Genomic DNA, 17,036 nt, shown 5'->3' on the forward strand with positions numbered 1-17,036 from the left:
CCACCTTAGGAAGAGAGGGTAGTATAGTAGCCTGAGAAGCCCCTTCAGCCTGACCTGCCTCCTGAGAGGCCACATCCTGCAACAACAAAGTCTCTCCCTGGGAACCCAAAGAAACCTCCGGTGGAACCACCGGCTCCACCGACACCTCTAAAGAACCGGCGTCCCGTACGGTCGGTTCTCCTAGCCGAGACTTAGCTGGTTTGTCCTTGCGCTTCTTTGAGGAAGCGCCGGAGCAGCCGAGGGCATTTTATAATTGCACCGCTTCCCGAAGACTAACCTGGCACAATCTAACCTTCTCTTTATAGTGCGCTTATTGAATCTAGCACAAGAGCGGCACCCAACAACGTCGTGCTCAGGCCCTAAACAAGGAATACACAAAGTATGATAATCTCTATGCGGTATCTGTTTCCCACAAGAAATACAATTATTCACTTTTTCTGACATCCGGTAAACCACTGAGGCAAGAAAAAACTAAAATATTCCCCAACGGGGTACTTAGCCAACTTTGAGTCAGTCTGAAACTCCGGAATCGAAAAATTTCAGAACGCCAACCGGCACTTGCAAAGCTGCTTCTGCATCGGACCATGCGGCAAAAAAGACTGAGGATATGACGTCGGTCATGCGCATTTGTACCCTGGCGCCCTGATGTCAGTCAAATGCGCTTTGCAAGCGTCAGCCTTATACTTTGATAGTCGGGCCGACCGAGGACAGCGGACTACCCAAGTGTAAGGACTGCAGCAATGTGAGATGAAGAACATCTAGCATGTAAGCAATACCCACTTACATACCAAAACTCTCCCCTTTATTTTGTAGGTTACATTTCCCTTTGTACCCTACCTCTGCCACCATTACAACTACTTCACTGTATCCAATAGATCAAACTGTCCAGCAATAACTTATTTGATGTTGCAGGATTACAGCATCATCAGTAATCCATTAAATACTGTATATTACAACCTCTCATCTATAGATTCAGAGGTAGTTGCTAGGCACGCAGTCCAGGATATCATTAATGAGAGTAGCCAAAATTCACAGAGACCCCAAAGTATTGTCTGGTTAAGTAACTTGCTCAAGGTCCCACAGTAAGCAAAGGAAGGCTGACAGAATCAAACTTTGTACCACAATAAGTAGCTGATTTAGAGCTCCTATCCTTAATCCTGTTTGCTAAATATGTATTCTGTTGCAGAACCACAATCATTCTTTACAGTAAATTAGATTATTCATTCTGTTAGTACTTATGTGTAATCAATTATAACCTTTTCGTTCCTTGCTGTATATTATATCATCCATCACTTATTCACTACATACCAGTAATCACACACATCCACAACTACATATGGGCTGTGTAATACACCTAGTCCTATATACTCCCAACTGCACCACTCCCCATCCATTGCTCACTACACATTATACTTTACAGCTCATCAGATGTTCATTAAATTGCAAAGGTTACCCCTTTTTCATCAACCATTTTCTATATGTCACGTGTGAACCTCCCTACCTCAAAGATTCACTAATGTCCTATATAACATCCCCACTTAGTCAATTATTCTCTATATGACATGTGTAACATCTCCTCATAAGTCACTCACTATAAAGTGTGAATTACCCCCCATAACTCATTGTAGGTTACATCCAGCAGTGATTCACTTTGCCCTCTAATTTAAACCACCTTCCCTAAAGTATTTCTGCATAAACTATGGGCTTTATACCCTCTGGGTTATACCCAATCACTTAGTCATTATATTGTAGGTATGCCCTCTTCACTCACTATAAGCCACAGGTTATAGCTCATTAAATTGACAGGCATTATATGTTGCTGGACATGTCCCATCAGCAGTGCATTATGTGCTGCTGATTATCCCCAGTCAGTGATCGTAACCCATCAGTAACTGACAGTGATGATAACCAGTTGTCTTTTATCACATAATACATAGATATGATGTTCTCCATCAATATCTTACAGTACATTACTGTATGCACTTTCCATCGGTAACTGCTACTCATTATTTGCCATAATAATAACCACCAGTCAATTACAAAGTACATAAGCACCCAGTTAGCAACTTGCTACATGATGTGAGTTTCACATCAGATGCCTTCCACTATACGCCATAAGCTATATTTCACCTCATAATCACTTTATTACATGCTGAGAACAGCCGCCCCATATGCGAATAACTTGTGTGCTGTGAGCGGTTTCATATTACAACCCACCATCTGTGATGACATGCACCTCATCATCCACTCAATGCAGCTGTTGGCTGCACTGCCATCATCCACTCAAAGCTGCTGTTAGCTCCACCCATATCCTCCATTCACTGCATGACCTCAGACATGCCTTATTATCCATCCACTGCATGCTGTCAGCTGTACTTCATCATCCACCCAGTACAAGCTACCATGATATACTCACTGCAGGATGTGGGATGTAGCTCATTATCTGCTTACTGCACCCTGTAACCTTCACACCATCATTCACCTACTGCATTTCAGCTGTACCACACCATCCACATACTGTAAGATGTGAGATGCACCAATGTCATATACCCACATTCCACGCCGTCACAAGTACACAATTATCCACTTGGTGCACACTGCCAGCTGTACCCTATCCTCTATCTAACTCATGCGGTTACCTACATCCCACTTTCAAAGCACTGCATGTGGGCAGCTTTACCAAATCTTCCAACCAATTTCTGCAATAACCTGCACCCCATTTATCCAGCCACTGCATTATGTCAGCTGTACCCCATCATCCACCCAACTACACAGTGTGGGATGTACTCTACAGTCCACACAACTGCATGGTGTGGGATGTACTCTATCATCCGCCCAACTACACAATGTGGGATGCACCCCATCATCCACACAACTTCATGGTGTGAGATGTACACTATCAACAACATACAGCTGTACTCCAATATCCATCGATAGCATAATGCTAGCCTCATCATCCACCCAACAAATGCAGTGGCCTGCACCCTCTGTATGCTATTGGATGTACTGCATCATACATGCCCTATTGGTCGGTTGCACTCATCATCCATCCACCGCATGCTGTTGGCTGTACCCCATTACCTGCCCAGTGCATGTAGGCAGCTGCTCCCCATCATCTCCAAGTAAAACATCCACTTACAACTTAAAAGTTACTCTCAAAGCACTACAATTCTACACCAACCTAACACTACACTGCAATGTGCAACCCATGCATTTTCTACCTTAGCCCCCAAACTTTAGGAATCTCTCACACCTCTTCAAAAACACCTTCACACCATCATCAAATCACATTTCTTGCAACAAATGCCCAATGCAATCCCTCTCAAAAAGACCACTTAACCTAGCCACTCCAAACTCTGCCTCTCCTCTCAGACTTCTACCTATCCACCTCTCCCTCTGCAAGAACTTACACTTCCTGTCAGACTTCTGCTTATTCATGTATATATATATATATATATATATATATATATATATATATGCTCTCGTTTCTCATTTCAGTATGTTTCACTGTTTTTAATTTTTACATTCTACCTAAAAAGAAGTAAATTGTGACTGTTAACACTGCTACGCAGTCATGAGGCTGTTTTTCATTTTTATATTCTACTTAAAATTACGTAAATTGCAGCATTGTTACACAGTCACAAGACTATGTATTTATTTACTTTTGCTTTATAATACAGTTTCTTACCTTTGCTTACTTTTTTATTGTTTTGTGATTAGAATCACCTGGTCTGTGCCACAACTAGTCCATGGCAATCAGTGCACAACTCAGGTAAACAAAAAAATAAATAAATAAACCTATACACTCTTGGTTGTTAGCTGTATCCCATTACACTTCACCTCATTATCTGATACTACTGGCTGTGACCTGCACCCTATCAAACACCCACTTCATTATATGGGATGTACTCCATAATCTCCCTACTATATATGGTATGTTCACCACTTCATCCTATAACATGTACCTTGCTGTGGCCTGCACTCCACTGTCCACCCAATGCACGCTGTGGGATGTAGTCCAACATCTACCCACCTCATAATATGATCTGGACCTGACGAGGCACTCACCCATCCACTGCTGTAAGTGTATCTCAACAAATGTAGGCTGCACCCCATCAGAAACCTACCATATTCTGCAAGATGTTCTACCTTCTGAAAAGGATTTTATCAGAAGGATTATACCCACACATTGTCCATCCATGCAGTAGGCTGCCCACATCCACGAGTAGCTCAGTGCATTTTTATGAAGTTAAACAGTCCAGCGTTCATCTGTTCTGCTTCCCATAATCCCTCTCACTTAACTTGAGTTAAGCCCTGCAATTACACTAACCACACTCCAAAGTATTCAACTACAGTCAAGCTTTGTTACTAAATTACCCACAGTGTATGCCAATTAACCAATGTCGTAGTTATGTCACAAGCAAAACATAAATCCTTGGATCTAGTGATTCTGATGCTGTTCTTTTTGCAGATATGCAAAAGGTCCATCAGAGCTAGATCCTAGAATGCCTTGTATTCCAGGCATAGATTACCACTCAGTAACCTGTAGGAGACAGAGTAGAGAGACAGGGCTTTAAGGCAATCCAACTGTTGCACATGTCTGGTAAGGTACATGCTGAAGGAGGCATTATATTTAATGATGGGTCTGATAAGGACCAAATAATGTGGCACTATGACTTCCTCAGGCCTGGATGCCATGCCGTTACTTATAAGATGGATGACACAGAATGATTTTCTTACGACTTCGGCCACATGTTGATCAAAGACCAGATTATTGTCAACATATGTTTCCAAATCCCAGACTACCAGGTCAACCCTTACAGGTGTCTTATTGATGGAGTAATTGGCCTGGGTGGCAGCTTTTCAAAAAGGCACCATAATGCATTTCTTGGCACGGACTTTTAATCCAAGACTTTGGCACCAGTCACTTGTCTGTGTTAGACCTTCTTGTAAGATGTTTACATGACAGTGGGAATCTATGATAGCGCCAAATTTTCTGTCATCTGTGAGCTTGGTCAGCCAAAGGCCCTTGGCATTAGTCTTTACCTCCAAGAAGTAGATGCCAAACAGGAGCAGATCCAGTTCAGAGCCCTGAGGTACTCCACTGACGACTGGTCTCTCAGTGGAGGTGGTATCACCAATCCTGACTTTGTGGGTCCTGTCTGTGAGACAACTAGCAATTCAACAAGTTATGCAGGCGTTTATGCCCAGTTTGATGAGTAAGTCAACTATGCCTGAGTGAAGTACTGTGTCAAATGCTTAGTCAAGTCCAAATAGATGATGTGCACCACTTTACCCTCATCCATTGCTTTGGTGACCTTCTCATGAAGGCCACCATTTTCTGCAGGCATGACCTTCCCTTGACAAGCCTAACTGGACTGGGTCCAGTGTCTGAAGATTGCCTATGTCTTTGGTGATCATTTTCATGATAATTCGTTCCATGTCATAGCATATTAAACTAGTCCGGCTAACAGGTCTGCAGTTTCTGGGGACAGTTAGTGGTCTACCCTTGTGAAGTGAGATAACCCAACCAAACAGAAGCTTTAAGGCAATACTGTGAACATGAGACAATTGCTATATTGTCTCAGGATGCCCATATCTACCAAGCTGTTTAAAGACACACATGGAAACTGCATATCCATGTTGTCCAGACCTGTATTTGGGTGGGCTACTGTAGGGTGAGGACTGGATTATACAGAGGTCTCCTTAGGTGATCTCTGGGGTTTGGCACTAGGCTAGGTTAGAGTGAGAGAAGATTTGACAGTAGTGCAGTATAAAGTGCAAACTAGATGTTCTAAACTTGTATCTGCACAATGGCTTTGTTTTAGCCACACTAAGTTGAAGGTTTCAGTTCTAAGGGTAGTTTTTATAGATAAAATTTATTTCCTGGACATTTGTGTTTGTACAGGGCACAGCTAACCTCTTGATGTAAAAACACCAAGAAAGACTGCTTGCGGGTATAAGGTTACAACAAAAGAATTTAAACAAACTACTTTGACAAGGCAATTTCAATAATTCGGGAACTTTAGAACGATTTAAAGGCAAAATCAACAGACGATGGGAGCTGTGGAAAAATGAGCAGGAGACAATTTGCAGTAAGGGAAGTTCACTCAAGTGCAATACTGGCTTACTGTGTTGGCACTTAGTATTATGGATATATGGAAAACAATGGGTGAGAAAGTACTTAAATAGGTTGTACAACAGACAATAGCATCGAATGAGGGGAGGGAGGGACTGTGGAAGTCAGAGTACCATAAGGACTGGAAGCCAGAGTCACAGTCTTTTAAAACTACAACAGGAGAAGGGATGGATAGTTGGTGAAAAATTCAAACTGGAGGTCTAGTCCTATGGTTGGAGTTTCAGAAACATTTAACTTAATGTCTCAGTGGGGACTTGGGAAAACTCAAAGAACATGGGAAAAACAGTAGCAAGATAAACAGAAAGGTGCAAGAATGCAACTGTAAGCAGAAACATATAGCTATAAAAAGTACTGAAGCACAAATCCTGGAACAGAATTCACAGCACTGCCAATACTGCAATCCCAACACAGACTATGGCATCAGACTACTGGAATGCAACTTTAAGAAGGTATATACAGCTATAAAATTCACTGGTGCAGAATTCACAACACTGCCACTACTGCAACACCGCCACCGACTAAGTCAGCAGACTACTGGAATACAACTGTAAGCAGGTATATACAGCTATAAGAAGTACTGAAGCACAAATCCTATAGCAGAATTCACAATACTGTCACTACTGCAATCCCACCACAGACTAAACACCAGACTATTGAGAAATGTACCAGTAATGCTCTAATAAATGACTAAATAAGGCTCAGATCTGGCAGTAGACCACAGTCCTGCCACAACTGTGAATAAAGCTATAAGACTGAGGTCTCAGACTGGATTCAAAATACAAAAAGATACCTTTTAGATGTAATTTTACTTATGGAAATAGAAGTGCAGTACAATGTATAAACAATGGTAAAATATTGTAGTAATACACAATCTTCCCACAACTGCTAATGAAGTGACAAGACTAAGATCCAAAACAAACTAAACAAAATACAAACAGATAACTTTTTTGGCTAAACATAGACAAAAAGCAGAGAAGTTAAAAAATGTAGCACCACACAGATCACTATAAGAGCAACTTAAAATATTTAAGCAGAATTTAAATAAAAGTTTTGCTTTCTTCCCTCTTCACAGAAGCTTGTATTTCACACTTTGGGGTTTTCCACATCTCTCAAAGTCTTGAATAAAAGGGTGGATGTAGCCCTATACTAAATACAGCAGACCTGCTAGAGAGGGATCCAATCAAATAAATCTAATACTGGAGCTCAAGTCCCGTGGTTAGAATTTCAGAAACTTTTACTTTAATGTCTCAGTAGGGACTGGGGCAGACTAAGAGAAAAGGGGAGAAACCAGTAGCAAGGTAAACAGAAAGGCACTGGAATGCAACTGGTATCTACAGCTATAAAAGCACTGAAGCACACATCCTGGAGCAGAATACACAATACCTTCTCTATTGCAATCCCACCACATACTATTTATTTCATTTATTTTACATTTGCTGACCGGGCTAGTCTAGCTGGACATGTATCCTTTTTCGGTAGAGGCCCGGGGAGAAAAGTTCCAATACAAGAAGTAAAAAAAATACTTTAACCATAAAAAAAAAAACAAAGATATGCATAAATAAGTACAAGGGTAGACTTATGTAAGAATTTAAAAAAATAAACTAGCAAAAAACTAATTTACAAAAAAACAACCAATTAAAAATAAAAATTAGCAGGGGTGTACATACTAAAAATTAGATTAATAAAAACAGATAATCAAAACACTAGATTGAATAGCATGAAGGGGAGGAGAAAAAAAATGTCTGGTAGAGTCAGTATCTAAGAAATAACTATAAACAATTTAATATGTTGTTTAGAAGCTCAGTCAGAGGAGGGGGGTGGGGAGTAGGGATTTCAGTCGGGGTTAGCACAAGGACATAGCCACTGAGTTTTAAGATGTTCTTTGATATGTATTTTGAAAAGAGACGTAGAGTCAAGGTTAGTTATTTCATGAGGGAGTTGATTCCAGATTTTTCCGACAGTATTTGAGAATAAGGAGTCCCCAGCTTTATTGTAAGATTTAGTCAAGGCTACTAGGAGTTTTTTAGCAGAGCATAGTGTGGCTAGGTTTTTATAAGGTGAAATCAGTTTAGTAAGGCTAGGGGTTTCATCAGGATAATAAAGGGTCTTATGAATGATGAGTAATTGTTGATAGAGTAAGTGGTTATTAAGCTCTAACCAATTTAGTTGCTTTAGGTTGAGACAGTGGTGCGTTCTGAAGGGAGTAGCAGTAATGAATCTAGTTATACTATTGTAATAGGTAGAGAGTTTGGTAAGGTTGGTTTTAGATAAGTTAGTATATATAGCAGAGGCATAGAAAAGGGTGGAGATCAGGTGGGTCTGGGCAATGTTTTTTCTAGCTGCTGGGGTAAGGAAGGGTTTAATTCTGTAGAGGGTACCAATTTTTTTGTTAACTGATTTAATGGTGGTGTTAATATGGTCATCAAAATTAAGACGGTTATCAATAGTTACACCTAGTAGTCGAGTGGTTATATCTGGGTTAATACAGGTAGCATTATTAGAGGAGACAGTGAAGAAAGGTGTGGGAGATTTAGGAGTAGGAGTAAAGTGAAGAAGTTTTGTTTTTTGGGGGTTGAGAAGGAGAGAGTGTTCCATAAACCATTTTTCTACATTTTGGAAGACTGTTTGGGTGAGGGACTGGAGGGAGGAAACATTCTTAGCAGCACAGATTAAAGTCGAATCATCAGCATATTGAATGCAGCTGGCTTGAGGTATATTCAAGTGAAGGTCATTGATAAATAATGAAAGGAGAAGGGGGCCTAAGATTGAGCCTTGTGGAACCCCAATGTTTACTGGTAGTAAGGATGATAGGTTATTGTCCCAAAGCACTGCTTGTTGCCTTTTTTGGAGATATCTCTTGAACCACTGATGTGCTTGTGTGCCAAGAGAATAGACATTTAGTCTGTCAAGAAGTGTATTACGGTTAACCATGTCAAAAGCTTTTGACAGGTCTAGGAATAGTGCTGAGGAGAAAAGATTATTGTTCCTATTATTATTTATGGAGTCAGAGAAGGAAAGAAGAGCAGTTGTAGTGCTGTGGGAAGGTCTGAAACCATGTTGACAATCGGCTAGAAGTTTGTTTTGTAGAAGGTAGTTAAGAATTTGTTTGTGTATGCATCTTTCCATTATTTTAGCTAATGGGGAGAGTAAGGCAATAGGGCGAAAGTTAGAGAACTCAGTAGAGGAGCCCCCTTTATGTAGAGGAATAATATGAGATATTTTCCATAAGGTGGGGATTTTTCCTTCAGAGATAGTCCTGTTAATAAGTATGGATATGGGGTAGTCTATAGCTTCTGAAGCAATTTGTAGGTATTCTGACGGGAGTTGGTCAGCGGATGGGGTGCAAGGTTTAAGTTTCTTGAGAAGCTTATAAATAAGAGATGTAGCGACAGGTTGAATATGAAAGGAATTAGGTAAGGTTTTAGAGGTATTTGGTAAGGTAGCATTAGATGTTGGTAATGAATTAGCTAGGGTTTGAATGGCTTCTGTAAAATACTTGTTGAAGGCTTCTGGGATCTGGGTGGAATTGTTGTTGTTAAAGCCTGAAGGGGTAGGAGTAGTTGAATGTCCTGGTTTCAGAAGTTTATTAATACCTGCCCAGAATTTTTGGGGGGTTTGTTGACTGCGTTGTTGAAGGTAAAGATAGAATTCCTTTTTGTCTGTAAGAGTATCTTTCTTAGTGGCATTTCTTAGTTGTTTAAAGAGTAGGTGATCAGATGTACATTTGGTAGCTCTCCATTTAGCCCAAATTTTATTTCTAAGGATCATTTTTTTGCTTAGTTTGTTTAGTTAGCCATGGTGCTGATTTGGATCTTATTCTAGTAGAGCGAATGGGAGCATGATAGTCAAGGATTTGTAGAAAATTCGTGTTAAAGTAGGTCACTCCTTCATTAAGTTCAAGGTGAGTCAGTGGAGACCAGTCACATGCTTTCAGTTCAGTCAGGAACTTATCAGGGTTGAAGAATTTGTTTGAGCGGGATGTCTTGAGTTTATGGGTAGTTGGGATATGCAATTTTTGTCTAATTACATATGTGAGCATATGGTCACTAATATTATCAGGAAGAGTTCCTGGAGTGTAAATGCTAGGGTGGTTATTAATAAGGATCCAGTCAAGAGTTGTTTTTTTCTTATTAGGTTTATGGATTCTAGTTGGAGTGGTTATTAGTTGAGAGAACCCAAAGATATTTATATGGTTAGCAGGATGCTGGGATGAACAGGTTAACCAATCAATGTTGAAGTCGCCAAGTATTATGGTTTCCTGGTGTAGTTGGTTTGAAATTAAGCTAAGTAAGTTTTCTAGTTTATGAGTATTATTTCCAGGGGGAAGATACATACAAATAAGATAGATTGATTTGTTGTTGTTAATTTGAAGTTTGATAGATAATATTTCGGTTTTGGAGTCTAGTGATGGAAGTTCATTATAGAGGGTGACTTGGAGATTAGATTTATAGATAATGGCTAAACCTCCACCTTTTTTCTTTATACGGTCACATCTAAGTATGTTATAGCCAGGAGGGGTAATTTCCTGGTCTAGAGTAGAGGGTTTTAGCAAAGTTTCTGTAAGACATGGAATATCAAATGAGTGTAGGTCCAGGAGTGAATGGAGGTGGTGAGTTTTGTTATTTATACTTCTAATATTAAGGTGAGCTATAAGGAGGGAGTTGGTTGTTTTAGTACATGATGATGGTATAGGTGAACTAATATTATTTAGGTTAAAATTAATGTTGGTATTTGGACCAGGGTTAGGATGAACATCTCAGTGTAGGAGGAGATCGTGTTGGGAATACAATTTTAGTTTAAGGATCTTTGGTGAGTTATAAAGATTCTTTTTGTTTAAGTGGACTGTTACATGAGTTGTTCTGTGGTATTTTGGTAGTAGAAAGTTAGAGGAACAGGTTATGTGACTATGATTAAGGGTGTTGAAAAAAGAGGAAGGTAAAGTTTGCTGGAGATGAAGGTTTTGTTCTTGTAACATTCACAGTTGCACTAATATATCTTTTTCTTATGTATAGTGCCCAATGCACCTCATTCTTGTTTGGAAATTGTTAAAGTATTATGCTATTAGAACAGAGTGTGTTTTTGGGTGTATTAGTTTAGATCTGTTCTGCTGTGTTTTTGTGTGTAATGTATTATCATGGAGCTTTTCTCCCCGGGCCTCCACTGAAAACGGGCTTTCGGGCCCAGTGGACTTCCCCGGTTATCAAACTGGAAATAAATAAATAAATAAAATGTTTTCAAAGAAGGTGATATAATAAAGTATGGATAGGGAGCACTAAGGGAGCATACTAAGGCACCAGAGTACTAGAATGTAACTTTAAACAGGTATATACAGCTATAAAAGGAACTGAAGCACAAATCCTGGAGCAGAATTCACAATACTGCCACTACTGCAATCCCATCACAGACTAAGGCACTAAACTATGCAGAAATTTACCAGTAATGCTCTAATAAATGACTAAATGAAGCTCCAATCTGGTAACAGATCATAGTCCAGCCACAACTGTGAATGAAGTTACAAGACTGACTGTGGCCCCAGACTGGGTTCAAAATGCAAAAAGCTACCTTTTACATGTAATTTTACTTATGGGCATATAAGTGCAGTATAATGTATAAACAATGCTAAAATATGTCAGTAATAATCTTCCCACATCTGCAAAGAAAACTGCAAAACTAAGGTCACAGAACAAACTAAGCAAAATGCAAACAGATAACTTTTTTGGCAAAAACTTGAACAAAAAGTGAACCTTAAAATATTTAAGCAGAATTTAAATAAAATAATTTTCACCTCTTTTGATGAAAAGCTTGTATCTCACACTTTTATGCTTTCCACGCCTCTCAGAGTATTGAGCAAAACTGTACCACTTTGAGTTTAGCCTTGTTGCAAATCATCCACAATCCCTTCCTTATTGCACAGGTCTGTCCTCCCCATAGAATTACTCAATCCTGTCTCCTACTTTCTCTAAGTCTATCCCTGCCACTGAATTACAACAATATCTCACATTTAACTTAGGTCTGTCTTTAAGTACCCACCATCTACTTCTTGTAACATGGATACTCATCCCACTTAACATGTGTCTATCCTCCTAATGAATTATCCTATTCTATACAGTTTAATTAGGATGTCTGAATATGTTAATCTTACCCAAGAAGCACCTCTTCCTTCCAACAACTGATCCTGCATACTCAGACCTGAATAACAGATACTTAATACAGGCAGATGTATCTCATTAATACTAAAGTATGTAACAGCACTTCCACTTAAAGAATTCAGTACATAATGTCTGGCTATTGTAAGATAATGCTTCCTTTAACAAATGTATAAATTCACACTGCACTCCCTATTTGATATAGGTTTATTTTGCACATTTTTGTTATGCTTTCATATTTAATCACTGCACAAAATAGATGAATCCAGCTCCTGAAATTGCCTAGCACAAACCTGTATGTCAGTCGTATTTCCACATATTATTGTTGGCTGGCAACAACTGGAAAAAGGGAAGACCACAAAACTACGTTCTTCTTGGGGTGGAGGTCTTACAATGTCTTCTTACAGGAAAAAACATGCATAGCAAAAGCATCTACCGGAAAAGTGAGCAAACCAGCGCTGTGTAAACAGCAATCTTACAACAGCTCATGTCATGGACAGAGCAGTCTGACAGCTAGCTCCATGTTAAACACAAGGAGTGTCGCAATAAGATCTATGTCATGCACACACGTCACAAGTCTCAAGTCATGCAAAGAACAGTGCCACAACAAGTGCCATATCAGTGTGTACAAGCACCAAGCTATGCGTACAACACCGTCACTACAAAACTTTCATATCACTCATGCAGTAGTGTAACAAAAACTTCATTTTATGTATACAGCACTGTAACAAGTCCCACAATGTACATGTGACAGTGTTACACTGCGTCCAATATAATCAACAATGAGAAAAACTGACTTTGGTTAGTTTTGAGAACTATCGCTGTACGACTGTTGATAATGCAAACCTATCCAACAAATGCAATCAAAGACTAAAGAAATGATGTGCTCCAGGGATCAGCCAAGACTCGTACAAATTCCAGCAGAAAATCTGCAAAGCATCTACACTAAGAAACTGACAGCATTACCCAGAGTATGCGGAAGAAACATGCTAAGGTTTATGTTTTTGAGATGACCTAAACAACTGCTTTAAGTGAAAATGTAAAAAATGACATCATGCAATGCGGACTTCCTCTCCTCTTCTCGAGTCAGTAAATCTCAATACACATAGCTGACTGCATTAATCACATTTCATGAAAATATTTACCTTCTTCTTTCGAATATTGATGCATTCCTGCACAGCATCTTCAACATTGCCACTGCATGCTAGCCAGGAGTGTCGTGCCTCCTCTTGCGTTATCCTCCCCACTGTGTTCTCTGGCATGACTTGGCCCTTCTGGATCACATGGTCAACAATGACTTCTAGCACACTGGGAAGCTCTGTCTGAAGCCACTGAACAGGTACCTCAGTACCGGAGTACAGAAAGGCACAGTATACCTCTTCAGGAGACGAGCCATTTTCTTCTCCGCTCTGTAGGAGAAAAATAAAAAAATCAACACTGTGATTAGATTTTCCCTTCTGTTGTCAAACATACAAAGTTACTAACCTGAAGCTCAGGGAAGTCCTTCTAATGTTAGCAAGACTGTCACATAATTGCAGATGACAGAACCCATTCTAAGACCCCTTTTGAGCATGGAATTTACTTAAACCAGCTTAAAATAGTAACTATTACACTAAATATACTCCTTATGGAACAGCTTAACTGGCAAACATATACCAGCAATAACAAATACATATACAGATTGATTTTGCTAATTCCAGTTCACTTGACCAGACAAGCCCACCCTCCACTAGGTTCATAGATAGGTACTAGGCTATCGGCCCTAGGGCCTATCTAAGCCTAGCCATCATGGTTCTCTGGCTTTCGCCACCCAAGAAAGTTATTTTCCTGTGGCCCTGTTGAGCAGAGCCACAGAAGTGATCCCCGGGGTAAATTTCCTAATTCTCATCCATTCATCAAGATTTTTCTTGAAGAGTGCTAATGAGGAACTTTGCTTGACATAGATAGGTAGCTTGTTCCAGAGTATGGGAAGTCTCTGGGATGGCAATCTATCCCTCCAGCATGTTCTATTTATTGTGGTGACAAGGTTTAGGTCCCTAGAGCATGTATCCCGGAGAGATTGGGATTTCTTTAGGTGTAGCATGTCCAACAGCTCTGGATTTGACATATCTTGGTATGTTAGGCAGAGAACACCTCAGAGTAGGCAATATGCTACAGAGTAAAGCTGGAGTTTTTTGAGCCAGTCAGTGTAGGACATCTGTTTGAGGCCCATAATCCTCTCTGTGAGGTACCTCTGTGGCCTTTCCAGCTGCGGCAGATGTCTTGTGAGGTATATTCCAAAAGGGGAGTTGCACTCAATAATGGATCTAATGAGAGCCGAGTAGAGGGGAACAATGACCTCTTTTTTTCTGGATGAGAACCCTTTCGTAATGAAGTGTGCCACGTAGAAGGATTTCCTGACTACTGTGGCTATGTGATTATCAAAGGAGAGACTACTGTCCACCTGAGTCCCAAGGACTCATCACACCTTCGGCATTAAGTGGACTGCCGCCTATGTGATAGTTCATGGGAACAGAGTTTTTACCAAAGGGGATGACAATACACTTTTTGGCATTCAGCTTGAGGCCATGGCTCTGACACCAGGCATCTGTGTCAGTGTGGCCTTTCTGTAGGATGTTCACATTGTTTGGGGACTCAACTATGGCACCTAGTTTGCAGTCATCTGCAAACTTCATCAACCAGAGGCCCTCTGTGCTAGCCGTTACTTCAGAGAAGTAGATACCAAACAGGAGAGGACCCAGGACTGAATCCTGTGGTACTCCACTTGTCACTGGTTTGAAGTCAGATTTGGAATCTGCAACTTTTACAGTGTGGGTTCAGTCAGTGAGCCAGTTGGCAACCCATCTTGTAACGTATGGATTTATACCCAGTTTAGTGAGTTTATCTATAATTCCAGAATGGGGGATGGTGTCGAAAGCCTTGGCAAGGTCATGATAGGCTGTGTGGACTGCCTTGCCCTCGTCTATGGCTTTGGTGACTGTTTCAAAGAAGTCAGTCAGGATCAGGAGGCATGATCTGCCTTTCACAAACCTGAACTGGGTGGGGTCCAGAGTTTGGAGGTTACCTATGTCTTTGTTTACAAGTTCCATGATGATGCGTTCCATGGCCTTGCAGACCAGGCTCATCAGGCTAATAGGACGATAGTTCCCGGGGTTCGTGGTGGCTTTCTCTTTGTGCAGTGGTATAACTGTTGCTGTGTGCCACTCAGTGGGTACAAAGCCTGATGTGAGGCTATGACTGAACATGGTGCTTAGGTAGGGGACTAGTTCATTCTGAAGTTCGTGTAGAACGCAGCCTGGGATGTTGCCCAGTCCCATGGGAGCTGTGTTCTTGGCTTTGGAGAGTGCAGTTTTTACCTGCGCAGTTGTGACTGCAGGGGTTCTGCATTCTTCCGGTATAGATATGGGCCCTTTAGGGGGTGAGAGGGAGAGTAAATTTAGCACTGAATCGGTTGGTTCTGTAATTTTCATGCCATTGTGCTGTAACTCAGAGCAGACCTGGGTGTTGCCATTGAGATTCTTGACATAGCTACAGAATGCTTTGTGGTTGCCCTTAGAATCACTGGCAATCTTGTTTTCATAGCTAGCTTTGGAGGATTTAATGAGGAATCTCGGTTTCTTACTGAGGCTGATAGGGGAGCTCCTCCACTCTTAGGATTTTACTTTCTTCTGCAACAGTTTCTTCCTTCTGTTGTAGAGTTTGTTTATAGCAGGGCACCACCAAATTGGCTTCCTTTTTTTGGAGGATAGTGTCTTGGTTCTGTTAGGGATAGCACGATCCATGCACTCGTGTAAGTGCTTACAGAGTGGATTTGTATAGGATTCTGCAGTCATAACTGTGTTGCCCATCTGCGTGGAAGTTGTGAAGTTTGCCACTTCTGTCTTAAGAAGCATGAAGTTGGCTTTGGAGAAATTCTTTTACAGTGGTTTCCTTAAGGGGGGGTGGGGGCGGGATGTGGATATCTATGGTGATTAGCTTATGGTTGGATCTGACCAACGAGGAGTAGACTTCAGTTGTGGAACTCATGTTGGTAATGACTAGGTCTAGGATATTGTTGCCCAGGGTGGGGATGTGGATAAGTTGATCCAAGGCACTGAAGTTTATGAATTCTAGAAAGCACCGAGTGAAGGAGTTAGTACATGGGTAGTTTTCCCAGTTAATGGTGGGGTAGTTGAAATCTAGGGGCACAAATCTTCAGTACAGTGCTTACTAATTTATCTCCAGCCTGTACTCTCTCCTGTTTTTCTTCACTTGTTAAGTCTGACCACCAAGCTGTCATTTTCACCCTAAGGACAGGCACATCCTTTAAGAACTCAATTACATTCAGATACTATCCTAAAGTCAATTACAAAGCAGTCACTGACAGTATCAGGATTCATTCCAAAGGAGCTCTGGAGGTTTGCACTCAACTCCCAATGATTGCATCCTGAGCTTTTTGACATAATCAAGTTATAGCCTCACATTTCAAATAAGTGTTCATATGTCTAGAGCCATAAGGGTTACTAAAGAAATGCAAATCACAAACTGGTCAGCACAAAAAAAAGTTATGTCTTCCTGTAATGTTCCATCTGTGTTGTCAATCTTCATATATCTTTGACAGTGGGTTTTGGTTCTATATCTCAGAGCCAACTCGGCCATTACTCTAGCTCAAGCCTTCCAAAAACTCTTGAGCTTATCTTTACCCAGAATGCTCCTCTCAGCATTACCTCAGATCGAGTTTGAATATGATAGTGACAGACCAAAAATAACAG

At 40.6% G+C, this 17,036-nt stretch overlaps 1 protein-coding gene across 2 annotated transcripts in view; it reads right to left on the reverse strand.

Annotated features, from left to right (window-relative positions):
* Nucleotides 1-17,036, reverse strand: part of RNF31 (ring finger protein 31) — a 1,258,066-nt gene that overhangs the window by 689,813 nt on the left and 551,217 nt on the right. For both annotated transcript variants that reach the window (XM_044058825.1, XM_044058826.1), the window contains exon 10: nucleotides 13,431-13,694. In XM_044058825.1, the coding sequence (XP_043914760.1) occupies nucleotides 13,431-13,694 (264 nt within the window). The remainder of the gene's footprint in view (nucleotides 1-13,430; nucleotides 13,695-17,036) is intronic.

The sequence above is a fragment of the Protopterus annectens genome, chromosome 16.part0 (genome assembly GCF_019279795.1).
Source record: "Protopterus annectens isolate FY-2018-M chromosome 16.part0, PAN1.0, whole genome shotgun sequence".
NCBI classification, from domain to species: Eukaryota; Metazoa; Chordata; order Ceratodontiformes; family Protopteridae; genus Protopterus; species Protopterus annectens.